Here is a 20328-nt window from a genome sequence, read left to right on the forward strand (position 1 = left end):
GAGGCATTCAGTAGCTTACTCTGTGGTCAAAGTATGCATTTCCAAAGATACAAATATAGGTGGCTTAAAGCCATGCTGAGGGCATAGATTCTGGGATGGTGGGCCATGGTTTTTATATAATTCTACCTCCCTTATACGTAAGGTAGGCTTCAATATGTTGCCTTTTGGACCCATACAGGTGCCATTCCTTTTTCTCTTATTTTTGTGGTGTATGTGAAGATGACACATAACTGCAGTCCCAGTGACTCGTCTTCCACTTGCACTATCTGGTCTGTGAAAATACTGAACACACAGCTCCCTGCTCTACATTCTGTGTCTGTCCAGTGTGAAACCCATACCTGAGCCACAGTGACCCAACACGTCCTTCTCAACAACTACCAGCCTACGGCCAAGGAAGAGAACATACCATTAGCCTCTCCATACCAGTTGTGCTAAATTTTTTTCCCACATAACTTACTGAATTGGAACCTCCAAGGGCTAAGCCCTTGCTTGCCTATATAGAGCTCTAGATCACAGAATGCTAATGCTGTAAAGGGCCTTCTGTCACCTAGACTAACTGCAAATGAGGGAAAGGGACTCCATGCAGGTCATGTAGCTATTTAGTGATGGGAAGCATTAACGCATAGCTCCCCTGCATCCTGGTGCAGTGCTCTTTTTTCTGAGCCACTCTGATGACAACCTCACGAACTACTTTGGTTTTTAGTTCCACTGTGGCAAATAAATGACTTTTTCCAACTGAAGAAAATCCATTATATTTATATCTACATTTATATGCCTTATGTGATAATCATTAAGAGTCCTTCATAGCTGGTTGTATTTCATTTGCAAATTCCAGCTTCATTGGGTGTAGTTATCCTTACCCGTCAGAAAGTTTGTTGATTTCAGTCAAGTCCTTCTGAACAGTACCTCCAAAATTCAAGTTCACTCTCTAGCTGAACAGCACATGTGAGCCCAAGAAAAGTAAACAGGCTGCTTCCTTCCCTCTTGACTTAGAGAGTTGGGCAACTGTTTGCCTGACACTAGACTGAAGGAAGTACAAAGTATAAAGAATGACAACACCAGCTACCCCCCCTCACCTCCTCTCATGTGATACAATCAAAACACAACATACACTGTTCCAAAGCGGAGAGCATAAAATTCTCTGTGATTAGATTCTCTCCTATTGGAAGTAGTTACCATGCTGTTGGAGGAAAGAGAAACCCCAACATCCACTGCCTTGCCCTGCCCACACAGCCACACACATTTCCATCACTTCCCACCCTCCTGCTCTCAGGTGTCTCCCTCAGGTCTCAGGGAGGCACCCCATTCTGCAAAATAACTTCCCAGCAATGGGCACATCTCATTTGCATTCATTATAACTTGCCTCAAGCACACATCTTCCAGAGACTGTTGCCTTAAAAAGCTTTATACCTCTTCCCACATGGCATCCCTAGTAGCCACAGAGCCTTCTTCTGGTTTTTCTAACTATACTTTTTTAATTGTGATTATCTTTTCACAGGCATTTTAAGCAAAATTCAACCAGAGATTTTTTTAATGTAGCATTTAACTAGTTAATTTTACTAGTGGCACTCAGTGTTGAGAAAAATACCCCCTGAGAAAGAGTATATTGGTGTGAGGCATGAACCTATGAGATACAAGAGTGATACATTGGGTTTTACATATGCCAACGATTATAGTATCTGTAACTGAAAGCCTATGAAGCCAGAAAGTGTGTATTTCATGCATGTAACTTTCATATACTGCTACATGGTAGATGTGCTAGGGTGGTGAATTAAAAAGCCTGAATGCATTAATCTGAGAAAGAAGAAATTAAAATTAGGAATTATTAAGAGAGGCACATGTGCAAGGATTAGCAATCAGAAAATATATTTTTTTAAAACAGGATTTTAGGGTAAAAATGACAAGAAGGTAGAGCATTTAAAATGTTCAGATATAATGCATTAAGGCCTGTGTGCCCTGGGGAGAAACTGGTAATAATGATGTGTTTATGGCTGGAAGAGAATACTGAGAAGCTATATCACTGTACTTTGATTATCTGCAAGAAAAGCAATTTTGCTTGGCATGGAGGAATCGAATTAAAATAGAGGAGAAAGCAGTATTCAGGGAGGAACTTGTGATCAATGAATCAGATAGGAATAGCTCTAGATTACATTCTGAATGCAAGTTAGAATGAGCCAATATGAAAGGTAGTGTGAGGGGCATAGAAGAGTGACACGAGGACTACAGCAAAGGGAGCAGCCAGCCTGTTTATGGAAAATTAACATAGCGGGGGAGGAATAGATTTTAGGAGATCATGAATAGATTGCAAGCCCACATTGTAAAGTCATTAAAAATATCATGTTTGGCACTAAACTATGTTTTCTACCTTTATCTTGCATCTACCTACCACTTCAGCATTTTGTTAAAAATAAAAATAATAATAATAATAAAGGGAAAAATGTGGGATCCACATATAAATCAAGTATAAAAATCAAACGAATATTCATATTTGACCTGATTGTTTATAGTTCATAATGCGTGATCAAAACCGAAAGTTTCTGTGATGAATGCCCTTGTACTGTTCACCATGTAAGAATGTATTCACTATGTAAGAATTCGTTCACCATCTAAGAACTTGTTCGTTATGCTTCAGAAGATTGGAGACTGACGAGAATTAGGCTTGAGATGGATTAATGATTGTACATTGAGCATTGACCCCCCTATACAGAATTTTATTGTTGTTAACAACCATTTGATCAATAAATATGAGAGATGCCCTCTCAAAAAAAAATATATATCATGTTTGTAATGCTCCCCTTTAGCAACCCATTGCCACAGCCCCACTGAGGTCTCTGGCCTTTATGTGCCCTGCTTAGCTCAGTCCCCTTCTCTGTAACTGTTACTCCATTCTGTCCTCACTAATAATGACAACAATGATTGGCAACGATAAGTAACATTTATTGAGTGGTTACTATGTGCCAGGTACTGTTTTAATGTACATTAACTCGGGGATTCCTCATTGTTACTCTGCAAGGTGGGGACTATTATTATCTCCATTTTACAGAATACATAACACCCAGGGTGGTGCTCCGAGGAAGCAGAGGAATTGGAATTTGAACCTCAGTAGTCTAGCATCAGAGCCTGAGCTCTATTGAATAGTGCCCCAAACTGATGATACTACTTTTGCTTAGTCCCAATTCAGCAGGTGACCTTGCTGCTACTTCACAGAGAAAGTTGAAGCTCTGGGGCCATAACTAAACTCCCTGTTCTTACACTTAATATCTGGATCCCTTATCCCTTCCTTCATCAAAAGGGAAGCAATAGCCTTCTGCTCTACTTGAGACTTCTCCCTCCACCTGTGCATTAATCCCATTCCCTCCTGTCACTATAAGAATCAAGACAGTGTCCAACTGATTCCCAACCCTGTGCCACCCCATTCTCCTTTCTCTTCCATCTTTATTCCTACAAACATTTGTGCCTCCTATTTTTAAAAAAATACACCAAAATCTCTTCCTTTTACATCTCTAAGTTTTCTTGGAGTAGAACCTTAATCATCTTTGTTCCTCTAGAAAAAGTGTTAAAGTCAATCTGCATTGGATAAAGATTATTTAGATAAAGTTTTAACTAGACTCACTAAGAAAATCAGCGAGATGGCTCAAATAAATAAAATCAGAAATTAAAGAGGGGAAGTCAAAACTAGTACCACAGAAATACAATCATATGAGACTACTATGACAATTATATACCAAGGGATTAGACAAATGAAGAAATGGTTAAATTCCTAGAAACTGAATCATGAAGAAACAGAAAATCTGAATATATCAATTACTAGCAAGGAGATTGAATCAGTAATCAAAAACCTTCCCCAAAAACAAAAAGTCCAAGATCAGAGGGCTTCACTGGTAAATTCTACCAAACATTCAAAGAAAATATTCTACATATCCTTCTCTGACTCTTCCAGAAAATTGAAGAGAAGGGCATGCTTCCAATCTCATTTTACAAGGCCAGCATTACCCTGATACCAAAATCAGACAAGGACACCACAAAAAAAGAAAATCACAGTATAGTATTCCTGATGAACATGGATGTAAAAATCCTCAACAGAATATTAGCAAACTGAATTCAAAAATGCACTAAAATGATTAACCATGACCAAGTGGGATTTATTCCAGGGATGCAAGGATGGCTCATATCCCCAAATTAATCAATGTGTACACCACATTAATAAAATAAAGGAGAAAAACCATATGATCATCTCAATAGATACAGAAAAAGCCTTTGACAAAATTCAACATCCATTCATGATAAAAACATTCAAAGTGGGTATGGAGGGAACACACTTCAACATTATAAAGGCCATATATGACAACCCACAGCTAACATCTTACTCAGTGGTGAAAAGCTAAAAGCTTTTCCTTTAAGATCAGGGACAAGACAAGGATGTCTACTCTCATCACCTTTATTCAGCATAGTATTGGAAGCCCTAACCAAAGCAATTAGGCAAGAAAAAGAAAGAAAAAGCATACAAATTTGAAAGGAAGAAGTAAAACTGTCATTATTTGCAGATGACATGATTTTATATATTAAAAACCCTAAAGGCTCCACCATAAAACTTAGAAGTAATAAATTAATTAGTAAAGTTGCAGGATACAGAATCAATATACAGAAATCTTTTGTGTTTCTATATAATAAAGAACTAGCAGAAATAGAAATTAAGAAAATAGTCCCATTTACAATTACATAAAAAGGAATAAAATACCTAAGAATAAATTTAATCTAGGAGGTGAAAGACATATATACTAAAAACTACAAGACATTGATGAAATAAATTGAAGAAGACACAAATAAGTGGAAAGATATCCTGTGTTCATGGATTGGAAGAATTAATATTGTTAAAATATCCTTATTAACCAAAGTGATCTACAAATTCAATGCCCCAATGGCATTTTTCACAGAAATAGAACAAACAATCCTAAAATTTGTATGGAACTACAAAAGATCCCAAACAGCCAAAGAAATCTTGAAGAAGAAAAGCAAAGCTGGAGGAAGCTCCCTAATTTCAAACTACACTACAAAGCTATAGTAATCAAAACAGTATTATATTGCCATAAAGACAGACACATAGATCAATGGAACAGAATAGAGAACCCAGAAATAAACCCAGACATATATAGTCAGTTAACTTATGGCAAAAGAGCCAAGAATATACAATAGGAAAAGGAGAGTCTCTTCAATAAATGATGTTGGGAAAACTGGACAGCCACATGCAAAAGAATGAAACTAGACCACTATTTTACATCATAAACAAAAATCAACTCAATGATTGAAGACTTGATTATAAGACCAGAAACCATAAAACTCTTATAAAAAAATATAGGGCGTAAGATCCTTGACATCACTCTTTGGTGATATTTTTTGTATCTGTCACTAAAGGTGATGACAGCAAAAGCAAAAATAAACAAATGGGGTACATCGACTCAAAAGCTCTTGCAAAGTGAAGGAAACCCATCAACAAGACGAAAAGGCAATCTACTGAATAGGAGAAGATACTTACAAACTACATATCTGATAAGGGGTTAGTATCCAAAATATATAAAGAGCTCATACAATAGCAAAAAAACAATGAAAATGAAAAAAAACAATTAAAAAATGGGCAGAGGATCTGAATACACATTTTTCCAAAGAAGATGTACAGTTGGCCAATAGGCACATGGAAAGATGCTCAACATCACTAATCATCAGGGAACTGCAGATCAAAACCACAATATGATACTACCTCAGACCAGTCAGAATGGCTAGTACCAAAAAGACAGAACATAATGCGTGTTGGTGAGGATGTGAAGAAAAGGGAATCCTTGTGTGATGTTGGCGGGAATTCAAACTGGTGCAGCTATCATGGAAAACAATATGGAGATTCCTCAAAAAACTAAAAACAGAACTACCATATGATCCAGAAATTCCATTTCTGGGTATTGATCCAAAGAAAACAAAATTACTAATTTGAAAAGATGTGCACCCCATGTTTATTGCAGCATTTCAAAATATGGAAACAATGAAAGTCCCCACTGATGGATGAATGGATAAAGAAGATGTCATATATATGTATACACACACACCCTTACGTACAGTGGAATACTATGCAGCCATAAAAATGAATGGAATCTTGCCTTTTGCAACAGAGATGGACCTTGAGGGTATCATGCTAAGTGAAATAGCTCAGAGAAAGACAAATACCATGTAATTTCACTTACATGTAGAATCTAAAAAACATGAACAAAACAAAACTCATAGATTCAGAGACTAGATTGTTGGTTGCTAGAAGGGAGAGGTGTTGGGGGATGGGAAAAATGAGAGAAGAGGGTCAAGAGGTACAGAATCCAGTCATAAAATAAGTAATTCATGGGGATGTAATGTACAACATGATGGCTATAGTCAACAATATTGTATTGCATATTATATAACTTTATATGGTTATGGGGAAACTTACTGTGATCATTTCTCAGTGTATACAAATATTGAATCATGTTGTACACCTAAAACTAATGTTACTTGTCTATTATACTTCAATAAAAAATGTACATTGTTCATTTTCCACAGGCCAGTTTTTGTTGCTTTCTATTATACATAAAATATTCTTAAGGTAAAACCTAAGTAATTACTGTTCTTTCTTAAGTTTAGATTATAGTATATTGTTTAAAATACAAATCATTGTTTTAAGCTTAATAAAAAAGATTATTTAGAACAAGGATGCTGCTGGACCCCCTCAGCTCTGCTAGTCAGAACACTGCTGTTGTTTTTTTATTCTGAGTGTACAATCTGAGTAATATGGACAAATAGTTGCATGTTCCTAGGAGAGGTGATGAAGGGGCTTTAAACCACGCCATATGGAGGCAGGGTCAGTGGAAGGAAACTGAATTGTTGAGCTTAGTCAGTGGAAGAGAAGACTTGAGGGACAAAATAGCTTGTGCAGGACTGACATGTGAAAGAATGATTAACTTATTCTGTCTGTCTCTGTAGAATATAGTTAAGATCTGTAAGTAGAAGCCAGAAGGAAAAGGATTTTTATAAAAATGGGTCTGCCTTGAGAGAGGTAGTGTCTTTTCACTAGAAGTGCTGTCTGAATGGCCACATGGTGAGCAATTTTAGAGGAGATTTGCACATATGATGTGTTGTTGATTATATAGCCTTTAATGCTGGCCCTAATCTTAATTCTGCAAGAGCTTGATCCTTTAGCTCAGTGTGTTCAGCCTGGGTTGCACAGTAGAATCACCTAGGGAGTTTTAAGGAAAAATACTAATGCCCAGATCTAACCCCAGGTTAGTTAAACTGGAATGTTTGAGGCCAGGGCCTAGGCATTGGAATTTTTTTAAATTTCTGCAGTTAATTCTAATGCACAACCAAGTGTGACAATCTCTGATTTAGCTGAATGAAGTTGAATTGAATAAGGTGGTATGGATTAGTATTTTACTTAAAATAACTTACTGTAACTATATAGCACTTGAGTTGTATCTAGGTCAGTGTAATATAAGTGCTATCACATGCTGTATTTATGTCTGAATGAACTCATGTCTTGTAACATTAAAATACAGGAATAAAACTGAATTTCTAATTAATCACAATATAAGGTTGACATTGGGTGTACACTTTTCCTTGGGCCAAATGTTTTTGAATTGCTATGTTTATTGTGCCTGTAAAAGAAAATGAGAACTATTTTGAAGTAGTTTTGTCCTTGTTTAATTTTCTGCTTCCTTCTGTTTAACTCTCTCTTTAAAGCTATTGGTGTCAGTAACCAGAGGGAAACCACTGTAGTCTGGGACAGGTTAACTGGAGAGCCTCTCTACAATGCTGTGGGTAAGTTATCATGCATGGATGTTAAATGCAAGGCCTTTCTCCATTTGCAAGTATCGTCATACTGAAATATCTGGCTGAAAAGCATGCAGTCATGTTTCCTATAATCTGATAGGATGGGCAGAAGAGTCCTCTAAGAAATTAATTGTTATATTTACCATTTCCAGATATTTATTCACATCTTGAATTAACTCTTTCCCATGCTCTTCCCTTTTCCTGATTATTTATATCATACAAATGGGTCACTGTTGCCAGAACAGTTTTATAATCCCTGCTGTTTCTGACACCTAAAAGAAACCTCACCTCCTCCTCCCCTCAACAATCAAAAGTTAAATGTTTCATCATCTCTCTATAACATATTTGTGTACTTGTTCTTCCCATCTAGGATTTTGAATTGACTCATCTAAGGTTATGAAAATAAAACCTCAAAAATTGAGCTCCTTCTGCTACAAATTTGGTTATTTCATCAGTGGTTCAAAAACTCAAAATCTCAAATATACTGCCACTAGGTATCATGTCTAACTAAATGTGAATGACCATGGGTATATCTTAGCATCTTTCTTAGCATATGACAACTGAGCATTGAATGACACTGTCACTTGCTAAAAGGAAAGTTTTATTCTAAAGATACAAATGTTAAAATGTATCATTCTATCACAAATTTTTGTCAGTACCTCATTGTGGGGTGGGGAATGGAGGCAGAAATTATAAAGTAAAGATAGTGAGCTATTTTTACTTTACACTAATTTTAGGAATATAGTTACTTTAGTATTGATTGGAAGAAAGTGATGATATTCAAGCAGAAAAATACAATAAAAAGGTACCTTGTAAAAGGGGCATGAATCCTTTGGAAATAATCTTTATAAAAAACTAAGGTATTTAATGTTACTGTGTTATAAGAAAGCATTTGGTATGTTTCTGTATCTGTGATAAAAAATTGAAAACTCAAAAAATGTCAAAGAATTGCAAACAAAGGTCTTATTACACAAAAGTACATCTTTTCAATCTTTATTTTGTTCTCATTCTCATGAGTGGCTTACTCTGGATATAAGTAAAGCAGGATGTTATATTTTTAATGACTAGTACCTAGGAGAGTATTCTTTCACAGATCATTAGCCAGCTTCTTGAGCTAGTTAGGGTTTTACTTTTTTTCCCCCTAGTGGAAGGAAGGGTCTACTCAAAGGAACCAGATTCCTGTTAAACTCTAAACTTTGAATTATAAAAATGCAACTTTGGACTTTGAATTGTCATTTTAAAGTCATGCAACCACATTAGTTGAAGTTATGCTTAGAGTGAAGGATTTAAGTAAATATTTTACCAGAAAAATTTTCTTTTCATGATGTGCTTGTGTACTCATTTTCTTTTCTTCTACCTGTGCCCCTCTGCTCCCCATTCTATGTGCCTTGGAGTACTGATTCATACTGTACCTGTGGGATATGAAGAACTTTTTTTCTGTACTGAACCATATGCAAGTTTTGAGAACCCCTTATGTGTTTGATGCTATACTGGGTGTGTTTTGGAGGATATGAATTATTAGCTCTTTTTCTAAATATTTTATAATCTTGTTTTGGAAAGAGACTAATAGAAAATTAGGAAATAGTTGATAAATTGTATCCAAAGTTGAATAGGAATTAGAGCAAATACACATTAGCATAAATTTTGAATTTTTGGCATACTTTTTGGGGGAGGTTGAACTCCATTTTAGGCCTTGAAGAATGTGTTGGATTAGATTACATTCAGAAAATGGAAAATTGGAAGGATGGTGTGAACAGACTATGAAAGTGAAAATATGTATACATATTTCACCAAAGAGTGAAGAGACTAATCATATTTGCACATACGATGACTTTTTAGTTTTATAGAACTAGCAGTGATTATACTGGCTCGATAAGGGCTAACATTCCTGTGTACTAGGAATTATCATAGACATTTTACTATATTATTTCATTTCAATGGCCATCAAGCAGGTTTTATTAGCCTTATTTTATAAATTAGTCATGGAAAAGCTGTATAAATTGTCCAGTGCCATATATAGCTGTAAGTAGAGGTTTGAACATAACCCTCTCCAACCCTGAAGCCTATGTTTTAATTTGGATAGATAGGGGTTGGTAAGGATATCGAAGACACCAAAAGCCAGGCACTGGGCAACATGGAACAAAGTGAGTAATAAAGGGACGTTAGCTTTCCACAGTAGTGGAATGGATTATTTCAAATGCACCTCTCTGCTGAGAATAGCTCAAGAAGTTGGACAAAACAAAACTGTCTGAAAGACTAGAAGGCTGCCTAAACAGTGAGGAATTGTGGGACCGAGATCCTCAAATGGGAGAGATGGAAAACCCAGAGAAGTAAGCCTGGCATTTGATGTTGCTTATTCCCTGGAGATATCTATAGATTCTGAAAGGACTATCTGAGAGGCTAAGCAGCTGTTTCATAGGTTCATGGAAATAGGGAGGCAAAAGGTAGAGTCAGGGGCTACCAAGGATGGAGTTGAGAATTAGTAAATTCCAATACCTTTGATTTGTACTGTGGAAGGGCCAATCCTAGAAGTAAAGCAAACTGGAACTATATCAACCCTCACAGGAATCGAAGCCACATTCAACTAATTTTAAATCCTTATTGTGTTAAGGTGATCTGAGATTGCTAATACTACTAGCCTAACTTCCTTTTAGAAGCAAAAGTGAACCCTTTCTGGAGGACCTCTGGAGGAGAACACTCCCTAGAGTTTTCAATGTACAATTTTTAGTTTTCTGTAAAAAGTAACCAGACAGACAAAACAACACATGACTGAAAACCAACAGAAACAAGTGACATTAGAAACAGACCCATAATAAATCCTGATATTAGAGTTATGAGACTTTAACCATGATTAACATGTTTAAGGAATTCATTAACAAGATTGATAATCTGAGGAAAGAATAGGAAATTTAAAAATAGAAATTCTAAAACTATAATAAAAACTCAATATATGAGTTTTACATCAGATTAGATACAGATGAAGGTCAATTAGTGAACTGGAAAAGAGATCAGAAGTAAATATCCAGACTGAAGCACAGAGAGGCAGAAGTTTAGAAAATACAGAAAAGAATCTTAAGAGAAATATGGGGTAAGGTGAGAAGGACCAACATACTTGGAATTGGAGTCCCAGAAGAAAGAGAAAGAGAAATGATAAGGTTTTTCAAAACTGATGAAAGATATCAAGCCAGATCCAAGCACTGACCCCAAGGCAAGATAAATACACAGAGAGCCATACATAAACATATGCTGAGACCTGAAGAGAGAAAGAAACATTTTAAGGTAGCCAGAGGATATGACCTTCAAGATAGCAGCACTAAAACTTTCAGCTGATTTCTCAATGGAAACAAAATAAGTCAGAATACAATGGAATGAAATCTCTTAGATTCTTAAAAGGATAATAACTGCCACCTAGAATTCTATATCCAGTGAAAATATTCTTAAGAAATTAAGGTGAAATAAAGAGGCAGAAACAAAAACTGATAGAAATGAGTATAAGCAAACCTACTGAATGAAAAACTAAACACTTTTTCAGGTAGAAGGAAAATGTTCTTAAATGGAAATTTGGCAATGCAGGAAAGAAATGCACAGCCCCAGAAAGGGGAAATATGTAGGTCAATCTAAAAGAAGTATGACTATGTAAAACAATATCACGATGTTCCAAACATTAAGAATTAAAATACATGACAGCAGCTGTACGTGAAAGGAATTTGGGGTAGATGAGGTTAAAGTGTTTTGAGGCCTTTGCATTGTCAACGATGCCCATTAGTCTCTAGGATAAGCAATAAGAGTAAAACAATATATAATTAAGAGCTTGTAAAGGGGGAAAATGGAATGATTTTTTAAAATAAGGCAAGAAAGGAAAGAAAAAGGAATATGAAACAGGAAGGACAAATAGAAAGCATTTAAATCCAAATATGTAAGTAATTATATTAAAAAGCACCAGATTCATCTTGGCAGTAAAATCTAGCAAGGAGTTAATTGAGATCGCTAATGAGTAGACTGTACAAGTGCAGTGAGAATGGAGGGAAGGCAAATCTCTGAGCCGCTTCAGAGAAAAGATACAACCTGTACGTTTGTAAATTGGATAGGACATAAAGATGAGGGAAATGTAAAACAGGGCTGTAAGATTTTTAGCCTGAGAAAACAAAAGGAAATTAATACTTAAGGGATGCCAACCTGGGAGAAAAATGGCTTAGTTTTTTGGACAAAGTGAGTATCAGACTTGGAATGAGAGCTAATTTCTGGGCAATTAGAAATCTGTAGCTCAATTGTAAAGAGATTGTTCAAAATGTAGACTTTAGAGTTGATAACACAGAGGTGATAGTCTCTTTATTATAGATGACTTCCATAAGGAATGAATATAAATTTAATTTATTTAACAAAAGTTTAGGTGCCTTTCTGTGTACTGGTTCTGTGGTGACCCCTAGGTGTATAGAAACAAACCAGGCAGGTGGCATGGTGCTTGCCCTCCTGACACAGCTAAGGATAGGAATCTGGAGGCAAGAAGCAGGAAGGGGAATACAAAGGAGGAGAGAGAAGGAATAATTAGTTGGGAAGAGAAGCCACTAAATAATGACAAAGGTAGATTCTGCCTCAATTTTATTTCATCCAGTAAAACCCTAAGATGCTAGTCTCCATGCGAGTCGTCAGTTGAGAATATCAGCAGTATGTTAAATCATTAACAGCTTAATCTTAATCCCAACAGGGTGTGATTGATTGATGAAAACAGAACCAATTTTCATATATATATTTGTGTTTAAGCTTTGTCTCTGTTTACATCTCTCTCTCTCTTTCTCTTTATTTTCTTCCCTCGTCCCTTTCTTTTGTACATCTGTTACTCTAGGCCTGTCCTCCTCTTCAGTTTTCTCTCCACTTAGTAAATTATATGACTGATAAGCATTATTTGTTATAGACAAGCAAATGAGAGGAGCAGTTTACATTTCTCTTTTTTAAAAACTGCCTTTTATGTGGCCTTCTTTTTTGTATCATATTTTTTATTAAGGTATTATTGATATACACTTATGAAGGTTTCACATGAAAAACAATGTGGTTACTACAATCACCCCTCTCATATCCCATTGCAGTCACTGTCCATCAGTGTAGTAAGATGCCACAGAGTCACTGCTTGCCTTCTCTGTGCTACACTGTCTTCCCCATGATCCCCCTCCACACCATGTGCACCAATCATAATGCCCCTCAATCCCCTTCTCCCTTCCTCCCCACCCACCCTCCCCCACCCCTCCCCTTTGGTAACCGCTAGTCCCTTCTTGGAGTTTGTGAGTCTGCTGCTGTTTTGTTCCTTCAGTTTTGCTTCATTGTTATACTCCACAAATGAGGGAAATGCTTTGATACTTGTCTTTCTCTGCCTGGCTTATTTCACTGAGCAAAGTACCCTCCAGCTCCATCCATGTTGTTGCAAATGGCAGGATTTCTCTCTTTTTATGGCTGATTAATATTCCATTGTATACATGTACCACATCTTCTTTATCCATTCATCTACTGGTGGACACTTAGGTTGCTTCCATATTTTGGCTATTGTAAATAGTGCTGCAATAAACATAAGGGTACATATGTCTTTTTGAATCAGAGAACTTGTATTTTTGGGTAAATTCCTAGGAGTGGAATTCCTGGGTCAAATGGTATTACTATTTTTTGTTTTTTGAGGAATCACCATATTGCTTTCCACAATGGTTGAACTAGTTTACATTCCCACCAGCAGTGTAGGAGGGTTCCCCTTTCTCTGCATCCTCGCCAGCATTTGTTCTTAGCCTTTTTGATGCTACTATATGTGGCTTTCTTTTTTAAGTGGCCTTGGTTAACAACTTGCTCACTCACCCCCAATACAGTACTAGAGATAGGACAATTCCAGGGTACTATCAATGGACATGAGATACACTCAGTGAAGAAGTCAGAGACTGACAAAGGCTATATTTTCTTGCTTGCAATAAAGGTGTATTTGTTTACTGACATCTTTCATAACAGATACAATTATAAGCATAGAGAAAAGTTTACATGGGTCCATCGAGACACAGAAGGCCTATTTTAGTGGTTTCACATGGTTTGAGATTTTGTGTGTTCATTCTGCAGTGACCAAGGTAAACATTATTGTGGTGTCCACTGTGGAGGAGCATCCCTTTGTATCACTGCTTCCAGTCACTGTGCTGTGATGCAGCCGTTTACTATGCTGACCTCACAGGTGGATTGCAGGAGGTCTGTGGTCCTGGATTTGAAGCAGTCCTTTCACTTCTCTCAGCTGTCTTTAGGATCCTTATTCCCCTGGTAGTTGTCTCTCTATCTCTTATCATCATCTTCATTAATGTTCTTCTCCAAAGAGTTCCTTCCCTGCTATTCCTGCCATTTTTCTAAGCCCTTTCCTTCCCAAACCAGCTTTTATTAGTGGTCTACATACTTTGTTGTCTTCTAAGCATTATGGAAAAAATAAGATTTGGGTTTACAAATGCACTACAAACTAAACCAATAAAGAAGCACAAATCTACACAAGTGGTCCAAATGTCGAGTGGGGGGAGGTCTGATCAGTAATATTTAGTATGTTCATGTATATATTTCACTGATGCTACCAGTGAAATATTCTGACCTAACCAGGATGGCCCAACTGTTCCCCACTGTCTTGGCCAGGTTTTGTCACTGTCTGTTGCAGTCCATGGTGTGCATACAAGCCTAGTGCATTGTGACCCTCCAGTAGCTTTCTGCAGAGAACAATTCATGATTTAATACATAATCACTTAATATGAAAGTAATATCCAAGTACATAAGAATCACTCATTTATGACCTTTAGTACATAAAAGAAAACCACTGACAAAAAACATTTATCTCTGAACCATGTTTCCTTATTTAAATGGTGTTGCAAACTTTTTTTTTTTGTCTATGATGTTGGAATTAAAGTTCACTGTGACACATAACTCTTTACAGAATATTGCAATTTTAAACATTGGTCATCTTTTAAAAGACTTTTTTTTTTTACATACTGGTTAACCCTGGGTCAATGATTAAATCTGTGTAATCATCTGTTGAGATCTAAAGGAACCTTGAGCTCAATATTTTTATCTTTTCTGGAACTGGGTTATGTTTCAGAATTATCAGCATAAAAGAAAACCATAGATGGCAAACCATCTAAAACTCCTAAGCACACTTGGCCTTAATAAAAGTATGGTTTTGTCTTTATTGTTTGGCTTTGGAAGGGAGTAGATTTTCTACTTTCGTAAAATCTAGAACATCCGGCTTTGTCAAGATCCACTTATTTTTCATTATGTCACACCTTTTATTACACAGTTCTTTGAATGCCTTACATGTCTTTCAATCCTGGGTAAAGAAATACTGCGGTATTTTGCAGTGATTGAATTCTTCAACTCTGGCCAGTTTAAATAAAAAAGAAACTGAGTTAGATTTCAACTTTGAGGTCTCTGATATTTAATATTTCTTCATATTCCATTTAAGACTAGGAATTCATCCTGGTTACACTTACATCATAGAAGTTTAATTCCAGATTTAGACTCTGGCTGCAAATCCCGGCTTTTCCACTTACTACCATTCTGCACCTATTCCCTTGACAATTAAACTGGAGAAATTAAAAGTATGGACCTCATATGCTTGAGATGAAGACCAATGAACTAATACATTTAGGGTCCTTAGAACAGCACCTGACTAAGAGGCTTCAGTAAGTATTAGCCACGCTGGGAATTGGCTGATAGTTTTTTTTTTAACCCAGAAGTGCCAGATGAAATGATTGATTTACATGCAACAGGTAATGTAGCAGAAATGCAGAGCCTCCCTGGGGTCACACACCTTGTTTGTCGTTGATATCTTGGCATTTACATACCTAGGAGCTGAAATAGGTTTCAGTCCCCACATTTTGGCATATATATACGTTTAAACTCACCTCCCTCCCAACTCTGCATGTTTCCTTTTGGCCCCACCTGACTGCTGACAATATAATCAGGTGAGAGTCAGTCATCAATTATAGTCTCGTCTTTTGCAGTGACCTCTTAGCCAGCTTAATTAATAGCTTACCTTTTGGCAAGTGGCAACATGTAGCAATTAAATGTCGTTTGCTATTATTATGTCTCTTGTGAAGGAAACAACCTGATAACACTTTTTGTAACTGCCAGCAGTCCTTGCTTAGGGTGTGTTCCATAGCATGAAGCCTCACCTTCATCTCACTTCCTGTCCGGCCAGTAGCTCCTCATAGCAAACCATTGCAGAGATGTATTATTGGCTTTACTTCTAGTCAACTGAAAATAGTTTTGTTGATCTCTAGTGTTTTTATTTTTTAATTTTTTCTTAGGTACTTTTTCCTTCTGTTGTTATGACTAATCAAAGTCGATGTCAATTTCTAAATGTTCTAAAAATAATTACTTCCTTTGTATTGTTACTACTTCACTAAATTAACCCTGTCCCTGGGCATTGAGGCAACTGCATTTCTCTTCACTCTTTAAACTTTGTTTTTCAGAACAAACTAAATCTACCAGACATATGTTGGATGTAACTTTATTTAATACAAATGAAAGTTTCAGATCATTCAAGTTGGGCTTTTTTAGCTTATTCATTTGATGGTCTGAGCCAATTAAATCCAATTTACTTGGTAAAAATTAGGGGCATGCCTTCTAGAAGCAGGCTGTATAGTGTTCTGGACTCCCTGACATCTATTTTTCTTCTTATTTTTTTTCCAAATCACATTGGAATGTAGCAATTCCCTGTTCCTTCTAGACATGCTGTTCTTTTTTGTGCAGGTGGCCTTCAATTCCTGCCACCCTGCCGGGGAAGTGCTTTCTTAGGGCCATGCCTTCCCAAACCTACCCTTTCATGTCTTCGTGTAGATGGCCCCAACAGAGGGTGTGGCACACCTTAGCATTCCTTGCTAACATCCCCTAGGGATGTGCTCGCTCACTACATCACACACACAGCCTTTCCGCTCAGTGGTTGGGTGAGCAATCAATAACCCACTGAGCCACTTTTCTGACTAGGGTGCAGATACATGGCCAGGTAGGGAAGAGATGTCCTGAACAAGAAGCAGGTATTTGCTTGGTCTTTGTGCAAGTAGAAATACTGTTGAACCAGAGACTCTGACTAGACTGCCTTTGTTCCCCTTTGACTCCATGTCTCTTCCTTTTCTTTTTCTACACTCATAAGTGTAGAAAAATGTTCATTCTGATGAACTTGCCCAAGTGACATCATTTCCTAAGTGGTCAACAAGAGAACATATACCTTGAATCTGGCCATCTCTAGCATGAATTGCCATTATTTCTCCTAATGCTCCAGCTGCTCCAGTTTCTCCTGGCCCTTCAGATCCAGTTGCTGTTGTGCCCTCTGGCTCTTCAGTTCCAGCTGCTGGCACTTCCTCAGGTATTGGTGCTGACTCCTGCTCATTTCCCGGCCTTCCAACCCAGACATGTTGGGGGAAATTGACCGCTGCTGCCGGATCTGGATCTGGCATTCTTTTGATTGTTCTCAGAAATTACCTCCACATGGGGCTTAGTCCTCCAGCCTGGGGTCCTCTCTTGGCTTTGGTCTTTTAATTCTACAGATCTAATTCTGCCATCTTAGCTTCTTTAATGAGTTTTATAATTTTTTTTGTTCTTAATTTAATTAATTTGGAGTACTTGTGAATTGCTTGGTAGTGTACCAACCACTGACATTTTTTCTTTGGCAGTTTTACTAATTCATCTCATGTATTCTAATTGCCTTAAACTCTTGGGCTATAAAAACAAAATAAATATTAGGCCAGCCTTCTGTGATCATGGAATAATGTTAGAAGAGGGACTTTAGAGACCTTCTAGTCCAACTGCTTCATTTTATAGGCAGGAAATCCAGGCCACGAAGGATAAAATGATTTGCTTGAGTCACATAGCTGGTTAACAGCAAAGCCAGAAGACATAAAACCTTGGTCTCCTGATTTCACACTCAATGTTTTGACTCTTTTTGATGAGGGGTTAATTCTGCAGATTCCACAGTGGATATTTGCAAGCTTTCAAGTGGGGAGTAAAATGCCCAGTTATTTAAGTGGTCCTTATCAAGGAGCAATAGGATCAGAGCCACTGGGACTCAGGAAGCCACCTGATTGTCACTTTGTTTTTACTCTTGATTTTAAATAAATAATCAGAGCAAACCCAATATCCTAAAGAATATGCCCTAGAAAGGCGGTTCTCAAGTTCTAGTGTAATACTGAATGACTTGGGATGCTTATAACAAAAGCAGAAAGACTCAGGTCTTCTTCATCTAAACCTGCATCCAGAATCTGCAAGGTCGGGCCTTGTGTGATTTCAAAGTGTTCCAGGTGGTCCTGGTGTGTTTTCTGGATACGAATCACTGCTGTGGAGTGTAACAGTGTTTCCTAAATGGGAGCACCTATTTAAAAGGTGTATTTCTGGGCCTCGTCCACAGACCTCCCATCCTAGAACCCCTGGGGATAAGCTCCATCTTTAAGCTGCCTAGTAGTTGTTAATGTTCATTAAAATATGTAAAAATGCTGATCTGGAAGGCTGAGTCATTAAACAAAAAGCCTAGAGCAATGGCTTTCATGTCCATTGGTAAGAAATATATTTTACATCATGATTCATCAAACCCTCCATAACTAAAGCAAAATTACACACGTCAATGCTTACCAAGTTCAGTGAACTCTGATATTTTCCATTCCAAAACACTCTCTTATTTTTTTAAACTGGGTAATTCAAACTCACTCAGTTGATATTAAACCACTAGCCCACTGTAGTTTGAAACTGAGGATTGAGATGTTTGTCACTTCTACCTATCACAGATTTTAATCTTTTTGCTCAAATTCCCCTACTGTCCCAATTACTCCTGTTAAGCCATTGACACCTGCTGGGGTTGCTTGCCTAAAAGGAAGGTCCTCTTTGGTCACAGTCATACGGTACTGCCACTGTGTACAAAATGGACTGCCCGTGTTCCCTAAACATGGGAATTCTTGCCAATTCTGTGCTGCTACTGCTAATGGCTTGTATGAGCCACTGTGCAAATAATAGAAAACTCCATGTCAAGTAGATGAAGTTTTTAAAAAAGGAATTCCTTTGCTCATGGAACCAGCAAAACAAGAGTAGCTTAGTTTCAGGTTCAGTTTGATTCCAGACTCAGACAGACAATGCCACGTGGATCCCCTAACAGTCTGTCTGTTCTGCCCCCAGAGGAGCTGATTCAGTTCTCTCTTCATGAGGGCAGCCGGTCCTAGCCACACCCTGCCAAACTGTGCTGAGGAGAGGGACCCTTGCCAACAGAGCACAAATCTCAGTCAGGCTGATTAGAGCACATGCTCCATCCTGAACCGATCACTGGGGTCAGGACCCGAGACTGGAGCTAGAGGTAGGGTTGAATCTCAGACAAACCATATGGCTGAGGATAAAGGAAGGTTGGTTTCCTAAAGAGGATTTGAGTTAACTTCTCCCAGCGGCAAGGGGAATGGAATGGATGCTGGGCAGCAAATACCTGCTAGGCCGTGTATGTCCACGGGCTTTCTCTTTGCCTCCTGTTCCCTTGGTTGTGGTGAGTCTTTTCTTGCTTAGTTTCACGCCTGTGGAAACCAGTGTATGTCCTGAAGTCCCCAATTTAGGTCTCGTGTGAGGTAACCACGATCAGAATCCAGCACAAATAGCCATCAAGGGTAATAACAGTTTAAGGAATTACAGGGAATTGATGAAAATTCACTACAGGAAATAACTGGCTTTGGAAAGAAAAGAACAGTATAGTTAAGGGTCAGCCAAACTAGACTAACTGCCAGCCTTCATGTGTGGTGGACAAGCATGCATAATCTCCTCTGGTGCCCTTTAAATAGATCACGGGCCAGTCTTTTTCAGGAGGTATCTGAGCACAACTCAGTGTCTAAAAATATGGAGTGATTGCCAGCAGGTTAAAAGTCATGAAAGTGAAGTGCACAACTTAAATCTGACAAACAGAGCTCAGCTGATCCTATTGGTTACCTTTCAGGATTGCTGATGTACTATTTAATGCCTCCTCTTAAGCCTTCTGTCATGAAGCAGAATAGAAATACTTTCTACTTGGGGATCCGAAAGTAGACAATAGGTATTTAATAAAAATAATGTTGATCTGTTTAAAAAAGGAGATTTTTTTTTTTTTTTTTTACGATTCAGCAGGGAGGAAGAATGGTGACCTTTAAATAATTCTTTTAATGATTCCCGGTTCTAGCCTACTAGAAAGAGTTTAATGTAAATAAGCATTTCATGCGTGCGAGACTGAATCTTTTTTTTTTCTTCCCTCAATAATAGTAGCAGGTTTTCTATTTTGTCACAAATTACTCCCAAATTTTCTAAGATACACGCTTTTTACACAATACAGTGATTCTGGGCTGTGCATTCTGCTCTGGCAACTAGCCTGCCTAACATTTAGATTTTCTCTGCATTCATGTATGCTTATAAAATCCATATCCAAAACATTTCTCATCATTTTTTTTCTGTAAAAAGGATACAAAGTAAGCACCCTAAGGTTTGGTATTGTTCTCC

At 37.6% G+C, this 20328-nt stretch overlaps 1 protein-coding gene across 6 annotated transcripts in view; it reads left to right on the top strand.

Moving 5' to 3' along the window:
- Nucleotides 1–20328, top strand: part of GK (glycerol kinase) — a 71367-nt gene that overhangs the window by 13746 nt on the left and 37293 nt on the right. For 4 of the 6 annotated variants that reach the window (XM_036992160.2, XM_036992161.2, XM_036992163.2 and 1 more), the window contains exons 4-5: nucleotides 7753–7830; nucleotides 17120–17203. In XM_036992160.2, coding sequence (XP_036848055.1) covers nucleotides 7753–7830; nucleotides 17120–17203 — 162 coding nt within the window. The remainder of the gene's footprint in view (nucleotides 1–7752; nucleotides 7831–17119; nucleotides 17204–20328) is intronic. The other 2 variants (XM_017640996.3, XM_017641003.3) reach the window with 1 other exon arrangement.

The sequence above is a fragment of the Manis javanica genome, chromosome X (genome assembly GCF_040802235.1).
Source record: "Manis javanica isolate MJ-LG chromosome X, MJ_LKY, whole genome shotgun sequence".
Classification (NCBI taxonomy): Eukaryota; Metazoa; Chordata; class Mammalia; order Pholidota; family Manidae; genus Manis; species Manis javanica.